This window comes from Bactrocera tryoni, chromosome 1, assembly GCF_016617805.1.
Source record: "Bactrocera tryoni isolate S06 chromosome 1, CSIRO_BtryS06_freeze2, whole genome shotgun sequence".
In the NCBI taxonomy this organism is placed as follows: Eukaryota; Metazoa; Arthropoda; class Insecta; order Diptera; family Tephritidae; genus Bactrocera; species Bactrocera tryoni.
Genome location: NC_052499.1, coordinates 36,656,507 through 36,683,760, shown reverse-complemented (window position 1 = coordinate 36,683,760; position 27,254 = coordinate 36,656,507). Strand labels below are relative to the sequence as shown.

The 27,254-nt window shown below is 37.4% G+C and overlaps 2 protein-coding genes across 6 annotated transcripts in view; one reads left to right on the top strand and one right to left on the bottom strand.

The window, feature by feature from the left end:
- LOC120770407 (calponin homology domain-containing protein DDB_G0272472) overlaps positions 1 to 26,020 on the bottom strand; it is a 143,031-nt gene extending 117,011 nt beyond the window's left edge. The window contains exons 1-2 of one of the 5 annotated variants that reach the window (XM_040097845.1): positions 18,408 to 18,663; positions 11,243 to 12,811 (exon numbers count right to left, since the gene is read on the bottom strand). The gene's annotated coding sequence lies outside the window, so the exon portion shown is untranslated. Of the gene's footprint in view, positions 1 to 11,242; positions 12,812 to 18,407; positions 18,664 to 25,841 lie in introns of those variants that run through there. The other 4 variants (XM_040097854.1, XM_040097863.1, XM_040097872.1 and 1 more) reach the window with 4 other exon arrangements.
- LOC120766871 (histone-lysine N-methyltransferase SETMAR-like) lies at positions 5,112 to 9,569 on the top strand. Its single transcript, XM_040092602.1, has 2 exons — positions 5,112 to 5,354; positions 8,973 to 9,569. Exons 1-2 carry the CDS (start codon positions 5,112 to 5,114, stop codon positions 9,567 to 9,569), a joined length of 840 nt encoding a protein of 279 aa, XP_039948536.1.
- Positions 26,021 to 27,254: the final 1,234 nt, after the last annotated feature.

Here is a 27,254-nt window from a genome sequence, read left to right as displayed (position 1 = left end):
CACTAAAGACATTATTCGTGCAAAGTTTTATCCCGTTATATTAATTGCTTCTTGATTTGTGTATTGGAAACTGAACGAATCAAGTGGAATTTAAAATTGTGCTATATGGGAGGTAGGCGTGGTTGTTGTCCGATTTCGCCCATTTTCACAATGCGACATAAGAATGTAAGAAGCCACCAACAAATTTTTGTGGGGCGGTGCCACGCTCATCGTCCAATTTTCACACCAGCGTTATGGGAGGCTCTCTCATACCATCTCTGTGGTAAAATTGAATATCTCTGGCGTATTTAGTTATTGATTTATCGCGCTTTTAGTAGTTTTTAACAGTACCGTTATACGGGTAGTGAGCGGTGTTATCCTCCGATTTCATCCATTTTCACACTGTCGGTAGAAGTTTTAGAAGTGGGCGTGGCAGCGGTCCGATTTCGCCCATCAACGAACTCGAAATTTTTTTGTACTAATGAACTCACATACCAAGTTTCATCGATATATGTATATATAGATCATCGAGGAGCAACTGGTTGCAAGAGTATAAAAAAATCGGAAAACATTAATTGAGCAGAAAACACCCTAATAATCCAAATGTGAATTTTGAATAATTTTTCTATTGAATTCTCAACAATAAATTTTGTATACAATCGCAACAGAGTGTCAAACATTTGTTTATATACATATATATATGTCGATGTAAACAAATAACTTTATTAATTTGGATATCATTTTTGAAATGACGACATTACTTTGTAATTTTGTAATAAATGACAAACTACTGTGTATGCAAAGTACTTTGTAAATAAATTTCAATGGAATCGAAGTATGCTGTTTTCATGTTTCTCTTCATTATATCCTTCGGTGTGAGAGCGAGGTAAAAGCATTTCGTTTTGCCGAGTGTCCTTCTGCGCGTCACGATAAAATCAACGAGTGTTGTAAAGGCAAGAAAGAGACAAAGAATGTGCACAAGGCTTTGTTCTGGTAGATATACTAAGAGTGATGAAGCGCTTTTGGTACTGATTCATTGGTGTGCAAGTACGTGAGGAAATCGGTCGCGCAGTTGTTCGCTACGCTTCGCCAGAAATATATTGACTTAGAGAAATGGAAACCGGCTTGCCCATGAACGGCGCTCCTACTGCAGCACCAACTTGTACGGACATCAATACAGACGATGTTACCGCACATGGACCGACATCAGAAGTGGGATGGACTCCCCCATCTTCAGTAAATGCGAATGAGCAGCTCCGCCAAATATTGGAAATGCAAAATCGACAATTTATTGAACTTTTAAAAGCGGTGCAGCCTTCAAAATCCGCAGGACAAGGAAGTATTACATTGCCAAAGTTTAACCCTGACGTTTTCGGTGTTGATGCGATTTCCTGGTGTTCGACTGTAGACGTGATCATGGCAGACAATCCATTGGAAGGCAGTGCACTTATTGTAGCCCTCAGTAAGTCAATGGAAGGTTGCGCTTCGCAATGGCTTTCACAAATAAGCTTTGCGGGAATTACTTGGCAACAATTTAGGGACTTGTTTGTACAGCGCTTTGAGGGTGTTGAAACATCAGCTGCTATATTGATGAACATCCTTAATGGTCACCCAAATGACAATGAATGCATCTCAGTATATGCAAGCCGGCTAGTGACTTCTCTTATGCATAAATGGAAATCACAGACTATCGAAGAAATAGCTATCGCAGTGGTCCTCGCACATTCAGCTCGTTTTGACATCAATTTACAGCGTTTGTTGTTTAAAACGAATATAAGAACTCGAAATGAACTTCAGCAAGAACTCAGAGCTTTTGCATTCGGTAAAAGAAAGTTTGTTTCCGAAAATCCACCAGAGTCGAAAAAGTATAAACCGTCGCCTAACCTTAAATGCCATTTTTGCGGTAAAGTGGGCCATAAAATCGCCGATTGTCGGATGAAGAGAGATAAAACCAAATCAGCAATGAAAGCGGGAAAGTTCTCAGACAGCACATCAACTGAAAGAGGTCGGTCGCCACTTATTTGCTTCCGGTGTGGAGAAGCTGGGCACATTGCATCGAAGTGCAGCAATCAATCTTCAAGCAACAATAAATCCGGATATGAAAAGAGAGTGAATGTGTGCGAAATTATCGAGCCTAAGGGAGTACTGAGTCAATCTGGTGAGTTATACCAATTCTGTTTTGATTCCGGGGCGGAATGTTCGCTTCTCAAAGAAACGGTGTCGGGAAAATTTTCAGGGAAACGTATAAGTAATACTGTATTTTTAAGAGGTATCGGAAATACTTCTATATGTAGTTATTTACAAATTTTATCAAATATTGAAATTGGTGTAAATTCCCTCGAAGTCTTGTTTCATGTTGTACTAGATAAATATTTAAAACACGATGTTATGATTGGCCGTGAAATTCTGAGTCAGAATTTTGGTGTCATTATTACGGCTAACAAATTTGATATTTTAAAGAAAAGGCGGCCAATGTATGCTGCAACAGCTCATTTGCTCTTGATACCGACCTGGTCGAAAACGATAAAGCACAGTTAGAGTCTTTGTTGAGTGGATATACCGAGTTTTTTATAGAAGGGATTCCGCAAAATCGTGTCGCCACTGGCCATTTGGAGATACGGTTAATTGATCAAAATAAAACTGTACAAAGGCGACCGTATAGGCTTAGTTCAGAAGAGAAAGAGATTGTTAGAAATAAAATAGCAGAGTTAATGAAATACAACATTATTCGCCCAAGTTGTTCTCCTTTTGCTAGCCCTATGTTACTTGTAAAGAAGAAGAACGGGTCTGATCGCCTTTGTGTTGATTACCGCGAATTGAATTCGAACACGGTGTCGGATAAGTATCCTTTACCACTTATATCGGACCAAATTGCTAGGCTGCGTGGAGCAAATTATTTTTCTTGTTTGGATATGGCGAGCGGATTTCACCAAATACCTGTTCATCCAAACTCGATTGAACTCACTGCTTTCGTCACGCCAGAGGGGCAATATGAATTTTTGACCATGCCGTTTGGACTCAAAAATACTCCATCGGTTTTCCAACGTTCGGTAATGAGGGCATTGGGGGACCTTGCGTACTCATATGTCATAGTGTATATGGATGACATTATGATTATTTCGTCAACAAAAGAAGAAGCGTTTGAAAGGTTGGAGGTGGTCTTGAATGTTTTGACAAAGGCCGGGTTTTCGTTTAATGTTAATAAATGTTCTTTTCTAAAATCGAGTGTTGAATATCTTGGATATGAAATTAAAGCTGGAGTAATTCGACCTAATCCACGTAAAATTCAAGCCTTGACAGCTCTACCACCACCTAAATCCGTTCACCAATTGAGACAATTTATAGGGTTGGCTTCGTATTTTCGCCAATTTGTAGCTAAGTTTTCCTAGTAAAAACAATTTTACTTGGAAGGCAGAACATGAACAGATACGACAGAAAATAGTTTCCGTCTTGACAAATAAACCAGTTTTGACAATTTTTGATCCGCAATATCCAATCGAATTGCATACAGATGCTAGTGCGGATGGAAACGGTGCCATTCTTTTGCATAAAATTAACAACAAGCCACATGTTATTGAATATTATAGTAAGCGAACGTCTTCTGCGGAATCCAGATATCATTCACATGAGCTGGAGACTTTGGCCGTTGTCAACTCAATTAAACATTTTCGACATTATCTGCAAGGGCACCAATTTGTTGTAATCACGGATTGCAATTCTCTCAAAGCTTCACGGACTAAAAACGATTTAACCCCTAGGGTCTATAGATGGTGGGCTTATCTGCAATCTTTTGATTTTGCGGTTGAGTATGCAGAGGGTAAACGAATGGCACATGCAGATTTCTTTTCTCGTAACCCATTGCCCTCTGATAGTCCACCGGTTGTAAGAATTCCTGAGAAGCGGGTCAACCTGGCAGAAATTTCAGAAAACTGGCTCCTTGCAGAGCAACAACGGGATCCAGAGATAGCTACTATTGTTAGAAAATTAAGAAATAATGAACTAAGCAGAGATGAGGCAAATACTTATGAACTGCGCGCAGGGACATTGCATAGAAAAATACAAAGAAATGGCAAAACAAAATGTTTACCGGTCGTTCCTAGGCTTTTCAAATGGTCCGTAATTAATCATGTGCATGAGTCCATTATGCATTTGGGTACAGAAAAGACACTCGATAAGGTTTATGAATATTACTGGTTCGATAATATGTCTAAGTACGTAAAAAAATTTGTTGATAATTGTATTACCTGCAAGCTATCCAAATCACATTCGGGCAAAATACAAGCCGAACTGCACCCCATTCCTAAAAAGTTAACATTCCATGGCATACCGTTCACATCGATATCACTGGGAAGTTAACTGGTAAGAATGACCTTAAAGAATATATTATCGTCCAAATCGATGCATTTACTAAATTTGTGTATTTATATCACACTCTAAACCTTGATACAGAAAACTGTGTTAGGTCTCTCAAGTCATCAATTTCATTATTTGGCGTGCCTAATCGTGTAATTGCTGACCAAGGTAGGTGTTTCGCTAGCAAAGGGTTCCGGGATTTCTGTATGTCGCAAACAATTAATTTACATTTGATTGCTACAGGCGCTAGTCGTGCTAATGGACAAGTAGAGCGAGTGATGAGCACGCTGAAAAATCTGTTAACAGCAGTTGAAACAAGCCAACGTTCTTGGCAGGATGCTTTGGGAGAAATTCAACTGGCTCTGAATTCCACGGTTAATCGGACTACTAAGGCTAGTCCATTAGAATTATTAATAGGTAAAGAGGCACGGCCGTTCGGTTTACTCTCATTTAATATAGAAGAAAACAAAGTTGATGTTGATTTATTGAGAGATCAAGCAACTAAAAATATGCAGAAAAACGCTTGTTATGATAAGAGAAGATTTGATAAAGGTAAAGCAAAAGTTGTTAGATATAAGGTTGGTGATTACGTTTTACTTAAAAATGAAGAAAGACATCAAACAAAGTTAGACCCTAAGTACCGAGGGCCGTTTTTAGTGACAGAGGTTTTGGAGGGAGACAGGTACATATTGAAATCGTTGAATAGTAAAAGGTCGTACAAATACTCACATGAGCACTTGCGAAGGCTTCCGGAAGAACAAATTGCTAATGAAATAAACATGAGCTGCAATGAAAATGCAAGTGAGTCTGTTAAAAATAAAGATAAAAACGTTGAAAGAGACGTTAATGGCGATAAAAACGTTGAAAGAGGCGTTAATGACGATAAAGACGTTGAAAGAGACGTTAATGACGATAAAGACGTTGAAAGAGACGTTAATGACGATAAAGACGTTGAAAAAGACGTTAATGGCGATAAAGGCGTTGAAAGAGACGTCGTTGTCAATGAAGACGTTGAAAAAGACGTAAATAAATAAATAAATAATAATTATAATATTATATTATGTGAGCTATTTGATAAAGCCCTGATGTAAGGAAGTTTCCCTTATTTACAAGACCCTGTCACTGAAGGCTACCTTGTGGAAACTATTTCTTAAGTTATGTCGTATTGACATATTTCATTTATATAAAAAAAAAAAAATTAAAAAAAGGATATTATTTTGTTGTTCTAGTATTACACCCGAGGACGTGTGTTAGTCAGGAAGGCCGTGTCGATGTAAACAAATAACTTTGTTAATTTGGATATCATTTTTGAAATGACGACATTACTTTGTAATTTTGTAATAAATGACAAACTACTGTGTATGCAAAGTACTTTGTAAATAAATTTCAATGGAATCGAAGTATGCTGTTTTCATGTTTCTCTTCATTATATCCTTCGGTGTGAGAGCGAGGTAAAAGCATTTCGTTTTGCCGAGTGTCCTTCTGCGCGTCACGATAAAATCAACGAGTGTTGTAAAGGCAAGAAAGAGACAAAGAATGTGCACAAGGCTTTGTTCTGGTAGATATGCTAAGAGTGATGAAGCGCTTTTGGTACTGATGCATTGGTGTGCAAGTACGTGAGGAAATCGGTCGCGCAGTTGTTCGCTACGCTTCGCCAGAAATATATTGACTTAGAGAAATGGAAACCGGCTTGCCCATGAACGGCGCTCCTACTGCAGCACCAACTTGTACGGACATCAATACAGACGATGTTACCGCACATGGACCGACATATATATATATATTTACTTTATGAACATAATATCTTGTTAACTATATTTGTGGCTACATGGCTATATGGCTATAACTAAGATGCACAAATCTATTATGGGACAGGGCAAACAAGTATAGAGCTGCTTCGAAGTAAGGGGTGATTTCCCTACATTTTTTATGAAAAAAAACACAGACATTTTAAATTTAATGAGGAATGTTTATTATCATTCGAAAGAACATTCTTTGGCATCTATTTTTTGAAGATTATCTCTTTCAAATATTGGTCGCGGCTACGTCTCAGATGGTCCATGCGTTGAGTGCAATTTTCGATGACTGGGTCGAGCATTTCGACTGATAACTGGCGAATAACAAGCGTAATGTTTTGCACCTAGGTTTGAATCGAAGCGATATTGTCCGCGTAGACTTTAGACTGTACATATCTTCACAGGAACAAGTCTAACGGTGTGATATCACACGATCTTGGTGGTCAATTGACCGCCCCAAAACATGAAATTATCTGCTCACCGAAGTGTTCTCTCAATAAATCCATTGATTGATTGCATGTGTGACGCCGTATCGTTAAACCTAATGTCGCCGAGATCACGAGCTTCAATTTCAGGCATTAATATCGTGGCATTATAAAGGTCGCCATTGACGTTACGTTACGTTCTCGCCGGCATCATTTTTGAAGTTATATGGACCGATGATTCTACCGGCTCACAAGCCACAAGAAACTGCTGTTTCTTGTAGATAAAATGCCAGCTTTAGGATCTCTTCAGGTTCGCTTCGTTCCAAATGCGGCAATTTTGCTTATTTACATACCCATTGAGCCAGAAATTGGTCTCATCGCTGAAGAAACTTTGACTCGAAAAGGTCGGATCTTCTTCGAACATATCATGAGCCCATAGTGCGAAGCGATGTCGCCTGAGAAGTTCGAGTGGCTTCAGTTCTTACCCAAATTGTATTTTGTACGCTTTTAATTAAAGATCTCGACGTAAAATCCGCCAAGTCGTTTCATACGTCAGTCCGATTTGCTGAAAACGCCGCCGAGTCGACTTTCCGCGGCTTTCATGTACAGACTCAGCTATCGCTGCACGTGGTCTATTATGTCGAATATTATTCAATAATGAAAGTCTCAAGATGGGTGATAGTAAACTCAGTAGGCCGATTATATTGACCATAAGTTGAACAAAGTGCGCGAAGCACTTTCTTTTTACAGAACGTAAATTTTCGTAACAAAGTGGAACGATTTGTTAACGTTGTTCAGTTGTGAGTCTTTCCATGATATTCCAATAATGAACAAAAATAACATGACAGCTTGACACGACTCACGCGTGATCTCTCAAAAAAAGGCTATTGTAAAAAGTACCTCTTCTTAGATCACCCGTTATTAAGGGGTCTTAGTAGACACAGTAGGAGTGGAAAGATAAAGTAGGAGTGGCAACACCAACTTACAGCCAAGATGGTACTGAAATCGGAGTGACACCCCAACTTTAGGGGAATACTTATATGCCCGTAACTACTCGACCACAGTGCCCAGGATGAATTTTGTAGAAAATATCGGTCAATTTGTGACAGATATTGTAATTGTGAGAAAATCTTTTAGGAAATATTTCCCCTTGCCCCATTTACTTCAAATTTGCGGTTGACTTTAAGCCGTTTAGGTAAATCGGTGAAAATGTAAGTTGCCTTAATAAATTTAGAGAGCGTTTCATTTTAATGAAGGTGTGTCCGTGTGCTTAAAATTGACATAAATGGGCCTACATATACATCCCCAGTTAATCTGTTACAGTTCCTAGTGAATCGCATGGAGCAGTTTTGCTGATAATAATATGTCGTAGGGCCAAAAGCCTTAACCCCCATATAGCTGATTAAAAATTCCAAACATCCGCTTTAATGCTTTATGCGGTATTTATCGTCTAATATGTAAGATATTATAGCAAAATTGAGTCATCATTTAATATTACATATGTATAATATAGTTTAAGGTGTGAAATTGGACCCTGAATTATCGCGTTATTCTAACAGATCTTATTCCGAATATGTTGGCCGGTGTGTAAGGTAAAATTTCATGAAACAGTGTTCTGTAACATACTTTAATTGTCAAAAGTAAATGCAGTCAGTCCAGTCCTTTCACTAGCTCCGACATACGCAAGATATCCTGATAAAGTACGGGTATTCTCAGTTGTGTGATATTTTAATGAAATTAGGGGGACACTTTCTTTAAAACATAATGCCTTTTAGTGCGAAATATGAATGAAATACCTCTTAACATTTCCTCTATATAATGACTTCCGAACCTTTGGTAGACTTTTTCCACATAAATCCAATTATTAAATTTAGCCCCTTCGGTTAAGTTTACAATATCATTATGTATTTTTATGTATTTATACTTTGTTGTGGCGATAACCACATATATGGTGTTTTTGGATTCTAAGGAAGCTGAATAATTTTATGATGACGAAAATTTTAAACTTACAGATTAAGTATTTGTTGAAGCATTCTTTCATTTGAGCCGCTCTCGGTGACGAGTTTTCCGTTTTTAGCGATCAATATATTCTAGCTAAGCTGATTATGTTTACTTTAACTATCAAATGTTCATTAAATGAAGAAAAAATTCTTTATAATACATCCGATACATTTATTGTAATTTTCATTTATTGTATTTGTGTCTATAATTCGGTTAAGAGCGGAAATATGTTCGCAGATATCTATTTTTGCAATAATACGAGGGCTGTCTGAAAAAAAAGTTTCTACTTCAAATTGTGCATATTATAATAGCTGTTCGCCAAAATTTCAGAAATTTATCTTGCGCAATTATCTGTTGACAGTCGTTTTTGTGAGTCTATTTTGGTGATTTCCCCAAAATGGAAAAAATTTAATATCGAGCTGTAATTAAATTTTTATTTTTGAAAGGCAATACGCCTTCACAAATCAAAGATGAGTTGGACTCTGTGTACGGTGACTCTGCACCATCGTTTACCACCGTAAAATTTTGGGCAGCTAAATTTAAACGTGGTCACAGGAGCTTGGAAGATGATGAACGTCCTGGGCGTCCAAAAACTGTAACCAGTAACGATAACATCGCTAAAGTTCATCAATTGGTTCTAGACGACCGCCGGATTAAAGTTAGGGAAATAGCTGAGATTGTGAAGATGTCAAAAGAACGTGTTTGTCACATATTAAACCAAGATTTGGGCATGAGAAAGCTGTCCGCGCGTTGGGTGCCGCGTTTGCTTACGCTAGACCACAAACGTGCGCGCATGAATATTTCCAGCGCTCTGTTGGCTCAGTTTAGAGGCAATACTACCAAGTTTTGGCGCCGATTGATAACTGTAGACGAAACTTGGATTCATCATTATACGCCCGAAACAAAAATCCAATCTAAACAGTGGATTGAAAAGGGGGAACCGGCCCCAAAAAAACCTAAAGCTGTGTATTCGGCTGGGAAAGTGATGGCGAGTGTTTTTTTGGGACAGCCATAAAATTATTTTTATCAACTATCTTGAAAAAGGAAAAACTATAACAGGAGCATACTACGAATCATTATTGGACAAGCTAAAGGAAGAAATTTCGAAAAATCGGCCACATTTGCAAAAAAAGAAAGTCTTGTTCCACCAAGACAACGCACCATCTCACACCTCAACAGTCGCCATGGCGAAAATCCACGAATTGCGGTTCGAACTGCTTGACCATTCACCTTATTCACCGGATCTAGCACCAAGCGACATTTTTTTTTTGTTTCCTCAACTTAAAACTGAGCTCGGCGGCCAGAGATTTTCGTCAAATGAGGAGGCAATCACTTTCGTGAACTCGTATTTTGCAGACAAAGACGCCAAGTACTATTTGGAAGGGTTGCAGAGATGGGAGCATCGCTGGGAGAAGTGTGTGGAGTTACAAGGAGACTATGTAGAAAAATAAAAAAAAAACATTTTGAAAAAGTCGCGGGCGTTAGGTCGGTTATTTATCAGACAGCCCTCGTATAGCACTAATTTTCATTATTTGTTGGCAAGTGCTTACACGTTTACCTACCCCCAAGCATAAATACATACATATGTCTTGTAAAGATATATGAACTTTCTCGTACATATGTACTTACTCTATATATACATATAGATACATATGTAGTTCAGAGTATAATCATTAAATTTTATGTTTATTTCTGGGAAGCGTAGTTAAAGCTTCAAATTCTTCTTCAAAATGTATACACAGGGACATAAATAAATGCACAATAATACTGGACGGGTACACGTACCTACATATAACAAGTTATATTGTTGCTGACATCGTCAAGTGTCATTCTCATTCAAATCGAACAATTATTTGTTTATATCATTTCCAAAAATCATGGGTTGAGCAGCCAGTCACTATTTCTGAATTAGTGATAAGGAAAATTAAATAGTTTACTTATTAAATTAACATTTGCAAATGTTTAGTTTTATGTTTTATTGAAGAAGTAATTACTGATTTCCAGTGTAAAAATCTGGTTTACAAGATTTATGTTTCCTCTATTACCCTTATCAAATAATTTGAATAGAAAAACACCACCAACCGATTTAATTTTATAGGTTATGCTATTGAAAATATTTGACAAATCAACGAAATTTCGCTTAAGTTATGTATAATAATAAACAATCTCTCATAAATAACCGCAACTCATAAAAAACGTTCCAAATAAAGATTTTTTGAAGGAAACCATAGCAATTATTCACTCTCAAAACAGTGGATAATAGAATATCATGAGTCAGCATTTGTTGGTATATTACACTACTACATTTTATCCTAACAAAAGCTTTCAAATGGAAAAGCTTAGCTTTTGGAATGTACTCTTATTGTCTTTTGAATTTGCCCGCCCTTAGCATAAAAATTCGCTTTTAAATTAAAAAAAAAATTGGTAAAATTTGTTAAGTCTATTGTCTTCGTATGATCGATGCTATGTGGTATACTGCCCATTGCATCTTTGATTTTAAAATATGATATCCTTACATTTCACGTTCATAGAATTAATGCGTTCGAGTTCTATGTATAATGAGGGTGTGAGGGAACTAACCACACACCAAAATAGAAGCGGTACAGAATTTCAGTAAAAATAAGTTCACGTTAGTCTAACATATATGTATAAATATCAAATTATTTTTGTCGCGTTTTAACCACGTACCTGTCTTATATTTTCAGTGTACTGCTTACAGCTAGAGAAGAGCTTCAGATGGCATTTACGAGCGTTGTGCTTTACGTGATTCAACGTTGCTGCTGCTGTTCATTCTCCGTTATAATTGCGGCACTAAATTTGGAACTTCTTTAAAAAGAAACGATTACTTGTGCGTACTCACACATGCAGTGGAAATGTTAAAGGTCAGAATCCGTTATGCAAGTGCTGCGCACCAACACAAATGTTCGATTCACACAAATGTCGAGTATCCTACTACTAGATGTGCTACGCCAGCGGCTCTCTCCCTATCTCTCTCTATGTAAAGTGCTCTTTGAGTGCATATTATCCTTATTTTCATGCGCTGGATTTGTTTGTGTATGAGTGGAAGTGAGCGCCGTTGTTTCTCTGCTCTGTGAAGTTCTGGTAGTAACTGTCTGAGGTTTTCAAAGTATATATATTTGTAATGTTGTTTGCTTTCGTTGTTGTTTTTTTTGTGAACTTTTACTTCAGTTGTCGCTTGTTAATTTATTTTTGTTACACGGTGGGCGCCTGGGGCTGCTTTTATTAAATAATAGATTGCTTTAGTGCGTTTTGTTTTTTGTTGTAGCTTATTATCCTTAATTAGTATAACGAGCTGCGAATTAATACACTTTGCTTAATTAAAATTGACAACATGATGCCGAGCGGCGACGTTTGTGGCTGCGTAAATTAAATTATTATTTTTGTTATAATTGTTGCTGGTTTGCGCATTTCCCTGCCAATTAAGTCGTCTTGTTTGGTGCGTGTCACTTATCTACACCACTTTATTTTCACATAAACAAACATTAATTTTTATTATTCCATCATAATGAGTTTTTATTTACTTTTGCTTGGTTTTGCTTGGTTTGTTGCTGTGTTTTTTATCGAATGCTGTAATTAGTTTCCCATTTATTGTATTTTAAACAACTGTTTCACATTTCAAAACTATTCATTATTTGTAATCGCTTGTAATTTAATATGCAAGTGTTTATTTCGGTATTAAAAGCATACACATAAACAAGTATTTTATTACAAGCGTGTGTTTTGATTGAGGAAAGTTTTTGCTGACGATTTGGTAGCAACGCACAGACACAGACACATACTATCATTGCTGATCGGATATACATATTTATGGCTCTTTCTTTGTTTTGTGAGTTGTTAGTTTTCATAAACAAACATGTGTGCACTGATGGGAATATCGGTAAAAATAGAAATGTAAAATAATATTCTCAACTTGATTGACTCGAATTCACATTGTATTCCGTTAGCGGTTATTTTGCTTTGAATATATATTTAGTTTCATATATGTACTTATACTTTGTTTTGATTATATATTTACATTCAAATGTTTATATTTGTATTTCACTTTTTATTTCACAGAACTTTTTAGCTCCGTTTCATGACACATGTAATTAAAATGTAGGTTATTCATACGCCCGGGTGTACAGCAGTTATCGAAACGTTAATAATTGTTTATATCATTTTCTCCGGCAGTGCATTTGCCGTCGGCTTTTAATGTCCTTTAGTTTATCATATTTTTCATAACTTTTCGGGATTGTGCTGCAAATCGAAATGAACCACCAATGTGTAATGTGCAAAGTACCGAACTGGCACCGATGGCAAGTTGAATGTGATGACCGAAACTGTTTTAAGATGCGTCGAATTTGTGCTCGGGTTAAAAGTGAAGTTTTTTTTGCTACACTGACTAAAAATAATAATAATTAATGCAAAGCAATATACTACTTCTTGGAGATTAAAGTATACGCATTTACGAACAAAATTTTTAATGTTTTTTATTAGTTTCCGAAAAACAATTTAAACAATTATTTTCTTTATACAGTATACGCAAATTAATTAAGGAGAATAAATACTAGAGACACACTCTAAGAAAAAAATTGATAACGATGATACTTATATGTAAATATGAAGTAAGACTTGATAAGCAAGTTCGATACCCCCACGCAAATATAAATTATAATGATATTACAATCTATAAAAACATAAAACATAAAAATAGCGGGGTTTTTTATCGAACAATTGTTTTATGTTTTTTCGGCACTGATAGTACGCCGCAGCTTAAGAACGAAAATTAAACGACCGACAAACGCCTGATTAAATTATCGCGACAAATGGGCCAGCTTTGTAAAATTCAGTTTTTTAAACCGATTTGCCGGCTCTCTTTTAGTTAATTTACACAATGTCACATGCGAACTCCGCCAAAAAATGAAACGCACTCTCTTTTGCCGCAAAAATTAAACGAAGTCGGCAACAACTTGTAGCCACAATCGCCGAACATTTTAGTTACTACTGCCACACATATCAACATGCAAACACACGCACACTCGCACGTTATTTATTTACTAAAGTTTAACCAGTGCTGAGCTGAGCTTTGTGTGAAAAATAACACAATGCGCGAAAAAATCCAACGACGGTTGTAGCATAATAGGTGGAAGTGGAGGAAAAACAGCGCAGTAACAATAACAATAACGAAACCGACACTGAAGCAATCAACGAGCAACAATAATATCGCGTATCCGTGCGATACACTTTTTCACACCAATGCGCTTAACTAACGAATGAGATCAAACGGAGCCATTCAAACGGCAGCAAGCGACAGCAGCATTAGCAGCAGCATACACACATACGAACATGTGTACGAATCTATGATTGTATATTCAACTGATACGAGCACAACATACGACGTGATGCTTGTAGTTGTTGTTGTTGCAGTAATGGTGGCGCTCGCTAATAGCTTGACAAGTGCCACATGTACTGCGTTGGATGGGAGAGTGGTGGTGAGGGAAGCGGGGTGTTGTTGGGCAGTCAGCAGAAATGCGCCAGAGAAGGGAAGTGGCCAGATTGCTTGCAATCAATTAACGCGCATGCAATTAGCGGCGGCATGTACAGCTAACTACGTACTGGGAGTAATTCAAACGCGCTTAGCGCCGGCTTTTGTAGATGAGAGGGTGCCGAAGCTGCTGGACCCATTGGAATGACAACGTAACTGTAGCAAAATATTCATGAATTTGTATATTTGTATGCTTGTATATATGTGTGTGAGTAATATACAAAGGTACGAACTCGCAGGAAAATTGAGTTATGTGATGTATAGCTTTACTCCTAAGTATGTAAGTATATATATGTATGTATATGCCTATATCGCACATATTTACTATGTTTTTTGAGGAGCTGTGTGCCGTTTTTGTTTTGTTCGCAAAGCATAATACTAATAATGGAAATATGAGATGAAATGCCGCTTAAAGCACTTATGCTCCATATCGGTATGGAAATGAACCTAATCAGAGTAGGTATTAAGATAGCCTTTTTTGTTACTCTTTATATGGTATAACTGGCGACCTATTAGTTAAAGCTAGTCCCCAGTTGGGAGTTTTTGTTCAATTATTCTCTTCTAATCCATTAGAATTGGAAGATAGAAACTATTAGCAAAAAATATAGCAATTTCCCAAAAATTTAACATTCGAGGAAAATGTAGTGGAATCATCTCTCACTATAGCATAAGCAGTTACCCTTAAACATTCAAAAGGCACTGAGTTTAAAACGAAATTTTAATTAAATTGATTACGTGTTTTCAATATGGATTTATCCGTTAGTATTACAAAAAATTGAAAATTCCTGAACAAACTGAAAATATTTTTAAAACTTACCCTACAATATTTACGGGAGCTCGTGTCGAATAATCGCTATCTAAGTGAGAGAGTTTTACTTGCTGCAGAACTCAAGAGCACTAAGAAGAACTTTGTCTACCGATCGATTAAATGATCCAGAAATTAAATACAGAGTAAAACACTCGAGCGACTGCTTGACCATATATAGAGTCACATGGAGGGTATATCGGCAATATGAGTCAATTGCTCTTTATTTGAAGCAAATGAAGATTACCTTTTGAAGAGCATTGCAGTGTAGATCATAGAGCACTTTCTTAGCTTAAAACTGAAAGCAGAAACCACACAGTAGAGGTGTATTATTTATTTTGATGTCTTTGTGTAATTCATCGCTCTGAGTTATTTATCATATATTTTTGAACTTATAGCCAAAAAACCACCACAGAACTGTGCAATTATTTCAACAAGTTTTAATAAATATTTGCTTTAATTTTACAAAAGTTTCAGAAAAAACTATAATTAGCAACACTCGATGATGAATATGTTGTTAACTGTGGCACATAGTAGCTTGTTGACGACTGTGATGTTGATAACAGTACTAGCTGCCACTGAGCCTTACATTTCTGCGAATCAAAATAACAGCGCTGGAACACCGTCAAATAACAGCGAGTTTAGTGCTAATGACCAGGTTGATGAGCTTTGCTTTCGATTGAAGCCCTCGATTTTTGTTGCTGCTTCTGTCGAAATGGCTGCTATTAACCCAGCTACTGTTATAAACGTATTTATTTATTGTGTCTTCACCCGTTTAACTGCTGTGATGAGTCGGCAGTGTCTACTGAAAACTGTGTGCGCGCGCGCTCTTCAACAAACCCATTCGTTCGTTTCCGAGCAACAGTCGTGGTTGGCCTCATGCCTACTTGTGCTTGTGTCTGCTATTGTTGTTGTTGTGTGTGTGTGGTTTAATTGGAGTTAGTATGATTGCGTGCCATAAGCCCACTGTTATGCTTGCTGACTCTATGTATATGTATGTGCTGTGTATTTTATTTGCTGTGTATAGTATAATGGGTTAAGTGGCGTTGATGACAAAGCAATGAAGGTGATTTAATTGCGAATACTGGTCATTTAAGCGAAATGACAGGCCGAAACAGCGGCAGCGGCAACAGTAGCGTTGGCGTCGTTTTTCCTACACACGCGAATGCGTACACATACATACATACAAATGTATGTAGACATCGAAGTTGATGTGTGAGTAAATTAATCTGTGTATATTTCCGTTTTGCCACTGTATTTGTTTTGGGGGTGGGTTTCGCGTTAAGTTGTCGCACTTCGGTTTTGCTGGAGTGACTTGCCCGAATGTAATTAATTTGAAATGTGATTAAGTTGCACCTCGGGGGCATTGACGTAGTCGCTCATTGGATGAGTGGGTGGCGTACACTATACTATATGTATTTAAGTAAATGCGGATGTATATATCTATGTATGTACATACATATATCCATTGTGCTGCTGATTGTAATTATAGTAAGCGATGACACGAGCATTTGAATAATTTGACTCGCAGTTTTATGTTCTTGGGTTTGGTGTTGTTGTTTGTATTAAAAGCTGAATTAAATGTCTCTGCTAAGTGGTAATTGCCAGATATTATCGAGGTGATAATTAATGATATTGTGTTTTTGAGTATTTTTTTGGAGCTGCATTTGCGAAAACTGAGAAATATATTCATTTTTTTCCGAATTACTGTCACGGTATTAGGTTTTCGTTACAAGTGAAGAGAATATGGAAACAAATACATATGTACATATAGCAGAAAACAATTAATAAATAAATAATGACAAAAAATAAAAATAATATTTATAACTGTACCTTATGGAAAAAATAGTTTCAGTTATATTCATTCACTCGATAACGTTTGCTTTATACATATGTAGCAAAAAATATCCAATTTATTGCAAGAGAAATTATTAATTGATTTTTTTGCATCATCACCACTTAATTTATAACTGTTTTCATACACAGCTCCACTTTGTGAATTTTCTAGATAGAAAATAATATTAATAATTTACTTTCGGCTTGTATTTTCAAAGAAAAATATCTTGAAAATTCATTAATTACTTTCATTATTACTCTTCTTATTTTGCTTAACATTGTATATATTATATTAGTAAATTTATTTAATTTAATTATTTGTGTTACTAAAATATTATATATTTTTGTTTTACAGTACACTTCCATACATATGTATGTATGTAAATGTAATTTTAGATTAATTGGTTCAACTTATTTAATGCGTTACTTGGTAATTGGCTTTGCATTACACTTATTTACACAGGAAACACATTTGACTCAACTATTAGAATCAGAACTACTGCCCACATCCACACGATAACAAAGCAATGTAAAAATAAACGCAAAAATTTTGATTGCTAATTTAAATTATTGCCACCGCAACTTGTTCTTTTCTATTTTTACGTTTAACACCGCATTATTTTCCTATTAATTTCATGTTTGAGTGCTTTATTTGACTTCGTGTTTGTTTGTGCGCATTCGTCTCCCATTCACTCGTAATATGTCAATTCATAGCAAAACACTTAAAATTAAAAACACAAAAAACATATTTTTCTCATTATAATATTAATGACACCAGCGTAATACGCAATCGGCGAAAATATGCAAAATATGAACACAAAAACAATTTAGTGAAATACAAAAATAAGCATTTAAATCGAAGCGAAAACAGAAAACAAAAACAACAGCAAAAACATGACAAACAAAAGACGAAACGAACCGCGCAAAAGTCGTCCAGCTAGTCAGATTATGCTAATGAGCTTCATACGCTCGATTAATGGCCACAAAACAAAACATCACACAGAAGGCAATGCTACAACAATAACAACACAAGGAACATCGGACGATGGCGAAGCGCCGAAACAGCAAAAAGCTGAAAACCCGCATTTGTCATACTCGCACAAGTAGGAAGGCTAAACTAACAAACGCATAAACAGACACACACACACACTTCCACATCGCAGTTTGTATGTATATATCACTTGAAGCAATCGCTTGATGAGTGATTAATTTGGATTGCTCATGTGCGCACAATGGCTCGGAGCACACGAACGGCCGAGCGACCCCATACGTAGAACAGAGTGGAGTAGTGTGACAAAGTGCTGAGTATGAAAAATCGTAGAAGTTGGAGAAACAAATGATAACAACAACTGCACTAGCAGTGGCAACAAATGCAGCGACAACATCAACACCGACACTGGCACCGGCACCGACACTTAATTGAAATAGCTGCGGCACTTAATTATTTCGCTCATTTTGCGCGCCATGCCAACGGGCAACGGTTCCATCTTTGCACTGTCACCAACACATTGCAGCAATTCCATTCGATTTGCAGACTTCTGACGCTAAACAGTCACAAGCACACGCTCGCTAGTATGTATGTGTTCACAATATTTACAGCAACAATGTTGCTGGCGACATCGAATTAAGTAAATATAAATACATATATTGCTGTTGAATTCACTCACTTTGGTTGCCGAATTGACCGACTCAACTGATTTTAATTGTTATTATCGTTTTGTGATTGTTGCTGCTTTTGTTGTTTTTGTTATTGCTTTGCTTTATGTTGTTCATATTGCCGCTTACGCGCACGCGGCAATCATCAATAACACCGACGATAAAAAGCTGAAGCGTCGACAATAAGCGAGCGAGCGTACGAACGAACGAACGAGCAATCAAATGTGTAGCGTCGTTAGTAATGGCATAGAATCGGAATCGTACTGTGCCGTGCAACTATTTAACAACGACTGAATGTGGCAATTAAGTATCTAGATACATTTTACCCAAACTGTTATGGTCGTCGTCACAATCGGCGCTGCCGACGCCATGCCAATTGCTGCTTGCTGCTGCCGACGCTGTCGCTGTGAGTGTTGCCCTGTTGTGCTTGCTTCGGTATTGTTGCTGCTTTTGTTGTAGTTGTGTTCATCGTCATTGTGTCGTTAGCGCTGCCTGTGTGTTATTACCATCGTTCTACTCAACTCATCGCGATGCTCCATAGTATGCAACCATTAGCCATTCGTACCCTACCCATTCCCCAATTTAGTAAAATCAATTCATCGCTTGTTGTTATTGCAATGCTTATTGCTGTTACTGTTACCGATATTGTCTCCCCGTGCTCGTTACACCGTATCCACCAGCACTGTGTCGGTGCTTTGCGCTCACCTCACCCGACTCTCGCTTACTTCATTCACTCATTTGCTCGCTCATATTTCAATGAGCGTTATGCGCGCGCCTTCGTTTATTTGTTTGTCTCACCCGTATTCTGCATGCAAATGTGTGAGTGTTTGTGTGAGTGCCCTCATAAAAATATTATAATAATTACAATAATGTGTCTTAATACAGTTTGCGCACACGCACACACATCCACGGACGAGAAATTCGTTGTTTCTTTTATGCCATTGAGTCAGTGTTGTTGTTGTTGTTGGACGTATAAATTGCGCTCGTTGTCGTTGAAAAGCGTTAAATTGAATACGGAATGGGCGCACCATCGTCTGCAGCACTTATCATGCCATTAGCAACATTTCAATTTGCTTAGCAACAATGTTACCAACATTTGTTGCACAACAAATGTATACAAGCCAATTGAATGTTGATTACTGCGTTTTTATGGCCACGACTGAGAGTAATGTTTTACTATTTTGAGTAAGTGTGCTGCTTGTTATTGTCATTTATTCACAGTTTATTATATACTTATGTATATAGAGTATATGTAATAGTTTTGTTTACCTAACGGTTGTTTGTATCACCTTAACCTAATCGAGATAGATATGGAGTTATACACATACATACATATGTATATATAAATAATCAGGATGACGAGACGAGTTGAATTCCGAGTGACTGTCCGTACGTCCGTAAGTTTCTCCGTCAGTGCGGGCACTTGTGTACAAATTGAGATATATTACTGAAACTTGGTACACGTGTTCCTTGTCCCTTGGGAAAAACGCGAGTAACGAAAACTACTAAAAGCGCGATAAATCAAGCTCCAGAGACATTAACTTTTACCACCGCGATGGTATGAGAGGGCTTTGTAGGAGCCGAAATAAAAATTGGACGATGGACGGGGCAACGCCCACATTTAGGTAAAATCATACTATATATTTCACGACCTACTACATGGACCCCAGTGCATATGGCTATCTTTTTGCCGAAAATATCGGTCGATCTGTAAGATATGTTGAATACGTCTTTACTTCAGTTAGCGCCCATATACCTAATATAAAGATTTTCGAACTTCCAGTTGACTTGTTGAATACAAAGTTTTGTCAACATCTGATTCTTTCAAGTTCCAAGAGTGTATAATGTGGGGTTATAATCGAATTTAGCCCTTCCTTGCTTGTTTTTAATATATTAAATGTTATTGCTTTGGCCGTTCCACCTTCACCCCTCTTATCATGTGGAGTATTGGCACTGTAAATTACATAAACTGAAAAGAACTAGTTTTTTTCTTGGATGCACTGAACGACAAATGAGATATTAAGTTCGGACCGCTGTAGTACATTGTAAACACCAGGAGAAATTAAGCTTTTTTTAAATTTTAATTGTTGACTAAGCTTTAGGGTGTTCTAACCAAATGGTACAGAAAAAATATTAAACAGAAGCAGGAAAAGCTTCCGAAAATAATAAAATATGTACATAGATGTCGCTTCTCGGAAGGATTCGAAAGGGGTTATATTGTCATACATACATACATACATAATTTTCATTCAGTCTTCCGACCAGTAACTCATTCGGTTGTAATAATGCTGAAGAAAACTTTCTGTGAGACCAGAAAAATTTTGACTTACAAGGAGGTTTCGAAATGTGTTTTGGGTATTTCTTTTGTTTTGATTTAGGTGTTGGAGAACCACTAGCCTCTAGCAACATTTCTCTTTACTGGTACGAGGTTATGTAGCTGAGAACATGTGCTCAACAACCCAGTATCTCACACCAAAGCGCTGCAGAGACACAGACATACATATGTACATGTGTGTCTGTCCACTTCCTGTCGTGAGCATGAGAGTGCACTAGCTGTTGGCAATATTGCGCTCTGCAATCATAATGCGCCTCTTCATCCCTTTTCTTTTTATTCTTACGGTTGCTCAGCGCTTTCATTGCCATTGTTGTTGCTGTTGCCCCCAGCGACAATGGCATTTAATGATGCGCCTGGCATTACGAACATTTTCAGTAGTTCAATAATGGATTATGACGCAGTTAACACACTGTTGCATTGCTTTTGTCTGCTCATTCCTCCACTACTACGCCCGTTGTTTCAGCTCTTGTGGCGCGCAGCCCTCTCCAGCACTCATGCACGCATTCACTTTTTATTATACAGTAAATACATCCATATACTATATACATATGTACAAATGTATGAATATTTGTATGATTGTTCAGCCGGCAGTTCGATAGCTTCTCCACTTTGATGCTTGATTTATGCTTGTTGTATGAATGTAGTTTGTTGTTGTTGTGTTGTTGTCTGATTGTATCCCTCTTGAATGAAAATGAAATGAGCACATACATACAACATATTATATGTATATATGTGCTGTTGCTAAGTTGCCCAAGATACTCAGCTATTTCCAGTCATAACTCATAAGCGTTTACGTCAGATACTCTCAAATACAAACATGCACTTGGATATTTTGATGCTGTTCTTTGGCTTAATTCGTTATAATTGTGTTTGTTTTACTTTACATGACTGGCGTTTATGGTGTTTACGTTATTTGGTTTTTATGCACGGCTTTGGCTACTTCGTTTTCTGCACGCTGCTCGCTGCATGTCGTTCAATTTCAATTCGGATATTTTGTGTGCGAGTATTTATGTTTGTAGGTATGTACTATTCCTTTCTTCCACTCGAACTTCGTGCTTTAATCATTATAATGTGTTTCTTAATTTGATCTCTGCCATGCTGGCCTCTGCGCTCGCTTCGTGGGTGCCCGGCGCAAGCAGAGCCATAATGACGCTGACGCTTGGAGATGCTGGTAATATTAGTGATGACGAAGATGATGGTGGTGGTGGTGGATTGTTCGCTAAATGAATTGCAGTTTAAGATTGTTCTGCCGTCGCTTTTGGTGTTGTTGCTATTAACGATTTTTTTGTTTTCGTTCGCTTGCTTTCCTTCGAGCGGGTGGAGCTAATTGATGAGGTTGATTAAACTGTTTCTCGTTTGTTTCGTTTGAAGAAAGATGATGGCTGCTGAGTGCTATTTGAAATAATTAATTGGATCGAATTAATGTTCTTTGTTCTGCATACGAAAATGCCTGTTAGTTTTCATAAATTCGGCTTCGGGGTTCCACAATGGAACGCCTTCTGTATCAATTCGCACATATGTAGAAATTCTTATTAATTACTGAGTATTAGATGTCTAGACTAGCGAGAATCGGAACCCACCTTATCAGGTATATTTAAATATTATTGGTTTGCAGTGGAATAACTGTTTTAAACATAAAAACAAAAATAAATGCTACAAGCTCCCAATTTTTTAATAAAATACTTTTCGTTATTGTGTACAGTTTTGTAGGTTAAGTGAACGCGGATGCAACAAAAATACTCCTTAACAGCGGTGTTGCCCAGAATCCTCAAGAGCAATATCGTTGCCGGGTTTAGCATTTATTTTGCCGACCGACGTCGGCCTGGAATACGGTGAAACTGTCGCTAAACATCTGCTCTTAGAAAGAGGTGTAAAGAAATGATTTTTTTCAGGAGGTTGTTTGAAGAACAAAGGACCAGCCCTTCTCGGACCATTTATGAGCTCATGGCAAACAGTTCCCACCAAACATTCGAAATGAATTAAAAATTTTTATTACAAAAATACGAAAAATTTGGTCAATATCCAGGCAACACTTTCTGTAATGAACGAATACTCCTTACTTGGTGCATGACGATGATCTTATAAAGATATCGTTAGGGAAAAATGTCTGCAACTAGAAAGTAGAGTTTTACAATGAAAATGTGGAAAGAGGGAGTCCAAAGCGATGTCTTACACTTTTTAATAAATTTTACGATAATTATGTATTAAATCAATTTTGATTGTTCGCCACTCACTTTTTAAAATAATTGCAACAACGCTGTGAACTTCAAGGCTGCGCTCCGAACCTCTGAAAACATCATTTATTATGTTATTACACATTATTTATAGTATGTATTATTGGCTATTGCTTTATAAATGCGAATAAATATTTAATGGGCTGCAAAACCAGCCATTTATTACTCAGAAATTAAAACGAGCGGCAAGTTAGGCAGGCGAGGCGAAGCACTTTTGAAATGCGTTGAACTAATTAAAATAATTGAATGCCGTGAATTCTCGGCCAACATAACAGGCAATGCGAGGAAATCAGCGCACGAATGGCTCAGAACACTGTGCGTCAAGTGCTGAGCCCTGAATTTCGAGTGACCACTTTGCCGCGCCACGCTAAGTTTTACTGCCCTCTAGACTGTCTTGCGTTGAGTGACTCACAATGTGGCCAAATTAAGGAACTAATTAAAAGTGCAGTCATCGTGGCACTGCTTTATTTGCTTGTTGGCCTCATGTCCCGCTGACGGGCCGTTGGTCGTCGGCGACGGTGGCGGAGGGCAAATCTCGTAGCTTATTAAGAAGATTCTCATTTAGGCATAACGGTGCTTGTTGTCGCGCTTGCAAATGTTGCTTTCAACAGTTGTGTTTTTCTGCAAATTTCAATTTTCCCGGACGCACATAACACATACATACATATATACATGCTTACCTAAGTGCCATGTTAAGTGAGTGTATACTCTTTTGTTACTTGTTTTCGTTCAGCTTAATTTTAATTTCAATACTTTGCCGCATGCCGCCCTCTGCACTTAACGCGCATGCTGGGTCCCGCAGAAGGCATCTGCGAGTAGTGAGTGAAAAATATAATTGATGATGCCGAACATGAACTCGATGCCCTTTTAAATATCATCAGCATAAGAAACTAACGAGCAAAGCACGCGAAATGCGGTCGACGCGGCAGCACAGAGTGCTAAGAAAGCAGCTCATGGAAGGAAGTAAACTTGGTTGTGTTACAAGGGGGAAATGAGGACCAAGAAGTAGAACATGAAGTACAAATAAAAGAAAGCAATTATATCCATACCTATGTTCATATTTATGAGCATTGTGACGCGCAGCCACTTAGTGTGGAATCGAGTAGTGGATCCGTACTCGTACATTAAAGCAGCTATAACAGTGAGTATCACAAACTCCCGAAACAACTGCAACAAGAACCAGATCCCATAATAACATCAAGTGATGATGACAGCGTGCGGTGGCTGCAACAGCGAGCATTAACAACAGCATCATTAGCAGCAAACGTGCCTACAATTGCTCACTTTGCGAAAGCAAATAAATATCGCCGAACGCACGAGAAATCACAAGAGAAGGCGAGTATGAAAAACACGAATTGGGAGCGAGTGAAGAAGAGCAATAGGTGGAGTCGAGTCGTTGTCACTGTTGCCGCATAGTAACAGTTTTTCAGCAAAACACGTATAAAAAATAATAAATTTTTTTCTATGATTTTAATATGAAATTTAAGAGGTAATGATTTTCAAAATAATAATATTTGCTATAACAAATTAATAGATTTTTTGCAAAAGTTCATCTTTTCCTTAAAATAGTTTCTAAACAGTGGGAAATTGGAGTTTTGAAAACCCTCCCAGCGTTATCTGGACAAAGCGATTACCTATTCATTTCGGATAATCCAACACCGAGTAATGAGTGGCGCCGCAATTCAGATTTATTCTCAGACGCTTCAGGTTAATTGCTGCCATTGCTGATTTTGTAATATCTTTCCATGAAGATTTAACAGTATTTATATTCAAACTGATCTTAGGAATGACAAGTTTGAAAGCGCTTTCTTTAAGATTAATATTTTATTAAAACCCGCTCAGTAAATTTTAAATTAAACAAATAATATCGATATGATACAAGACACTTTACCCCAGAGTGCTCTTCAAATAACGCCAATTTCACTCCCCTTTTCTAATTCAGTTTGTCTTTAAATAATGAGCAAAAATTATACTATTTTTGATTGATTAAATTTTCAAAACTTGTTTTTAAGATTTATGTACAACCTGGTCTGAAGCACATCAACACATTGGATGTTGTAAGGGAGACTCAACTCCGCACTTATAATCTTTCTTTGCTGAAAATGTCCCACTGTGCGTCGGTTGTTGAGAATTGAATGGACAAATATGTGTGTAGAACTGGAGCGACTAACATAAGCTGCCGCAAACAAACGCCCTGGAGGTGAGGTGTGCAGAAGGGATGCTTGATTATAACAACATGAAATAAACTCGTTAATGAAGTAATTTAGGCACACTTGTAGACGGTATGCTGCCCCTGCCCACGGATGGCACACATACATACGAAAATGTTTATTTGTAGAATCAGTTGAGAAGCGTTTTAAAGAAAACAATCATAAAAGTCACACTGGATCATAATTGATGCAATGGAGAAAAATGTGTGGAAAGAATTTGAAATTATTCACTCTCGAGCTATGGTTGCACGAATGGAAAGACAAACTGTGGAATAGATGAATGGTAAACAAGAATGGAATTTTTGGTTCGCGAGCTTATATTTACATACTCATACACGATGGATGTATGAATTTGAAAAAGTGTTAAATCGACACCTTCCAAACTACCTTAAACCTTGAATCGCTTCATATGAATTGCTCCATCCAGCCAGTATTGCTGAAGAACTTTCCGAATGTATATACAAGTACATATACAAAGTTTTAACGGCAGATTGCAAATTGGGATCATTTTGTTCTCAAAAATATGTAAGTATATACATATTATATACATACGTATGTATGTACATATATATATATGTACATATAATGGAAAATAATAGCTTTTAGACTAAGCCCAAGGGATCTGTCGTAATATTAGTCGGTAGAGCCACGCGTTCAGGAACTCACCTGCGCACCCACACTTTCGCAGATGTCCTCACCCTGCCATGTGGCAACATGAACAACACAAGCGGACTACCGACAGAATGCTGCGCGTTACGTTATCGACAGCGCTCGTAAATAATAGTAACAATCGTCGTCGTAATACAATAATAATACGAGAAATCCCCCGAAACGAGCAAAAGACACGCCAAGTTTAAGTGCCAATTCACAACTGTGTGGCAGGCAAATAACGAACGGCGAACTTCCGAGTCAAGCGATGACAAATCGACGCCGCCAACGCCAACGACCAAGGCAACATCAACAAATTGCAATGATGATGACGATGGTGACGACGATTGCCACAACAACAAATATCAGTATTTGTGTGAATGCATGTATGTTTGTATTTGCGTCTGCTTGCGAGAGTGTGTGTGGCAGCTGTTTAAAATTGACTCTGCAACGTGCAGATGCAGCCCTGTTCAAGCAATGGTGTGGCAGACAAGTTAGTAAACACCACGGCCGGCTTAGCGGGCAAATTGAGTGCGCCACTAAAAGGACTGCAAATTGCGCACATTTGTAGTAAGTGTAACTATGCGCGTGCGTGTGTGTGCGTAATTCGAAGACGATTGCAAGCAATAATAACTGACGTCGAAAATGACTAGCAGCGCGTTTGTCGCACTGCTTGTGGCACTCTGTGACTGGAGCTACAATACTGTTGCTGTTGCAAAGTCGGTTGTTGTTCCTTCAAGAAACTGCTCATGAGTTCACCAATACACCACCACTTTTTTATGGCAGCTTACTTGTCAGCTGGCCGTCACATTTTTTGCTAAAAAGATATGCCTGCGACCTGTAATGCTTGCGAATAAAATAGCTGTATTCTTTGGTACTGTCACCATTGACAGTCAAATGGACAGTAAAATGACGGTCAATGTTTACAGTTTTTTCGAAAGCTAATTTTGTGTAAGCCAAAAGGAGACGGCATACACTTCCGTAGGAATTTAGAGAAGTTGTAAAATACTTATGTAATTTTATACTTTTCCAAAACCAAAAGTGTTGCTGCTTCTGTGCAATAACTCTTTTGAATTTTGTGGTAAAAATATACATTTTTATGAAAGAGAGGTGTTTCCAATATAATATATGTAAGTTAAATAAGTTTCAAATAAAAATAAATTATTTATAAATTTTCATTTTTATTTAGGTATTTTGAAATTCTGAAATATTAAAGAATTGAAGAAAGCCGCACGCAGGGATCAGTACAATCTTTTTCATAATTCATAATTTAACTCCATATTTTATTAAAGAAATAAAAATTATATTTTCAACTGCGCAAATGAATTTTTCACTTGTGATAGATTTATAGTCATTACGGACAACTTTTCGCTTTGATGAATTTATGGTCAGCAATGGCTAAGAAAAAGGCATGAATGTGAGTAGTATAGT

Coding starts and splice junctions, on each gene's coding strand:
- LOC120766871 (XM_040092602.1), top strand. CDS start 5,112: ATGAGCTGCAATGAAAATGCAAGTGAGTCTGTTAAAAATAAAGATAAA. Junction 5,355..8,972: donor ATGAAGACGTTGAAAAAGAC/GTAAATAAATAA, acceptor ATTTAATATCGA/GCTGTAATTAAATTTTTATT.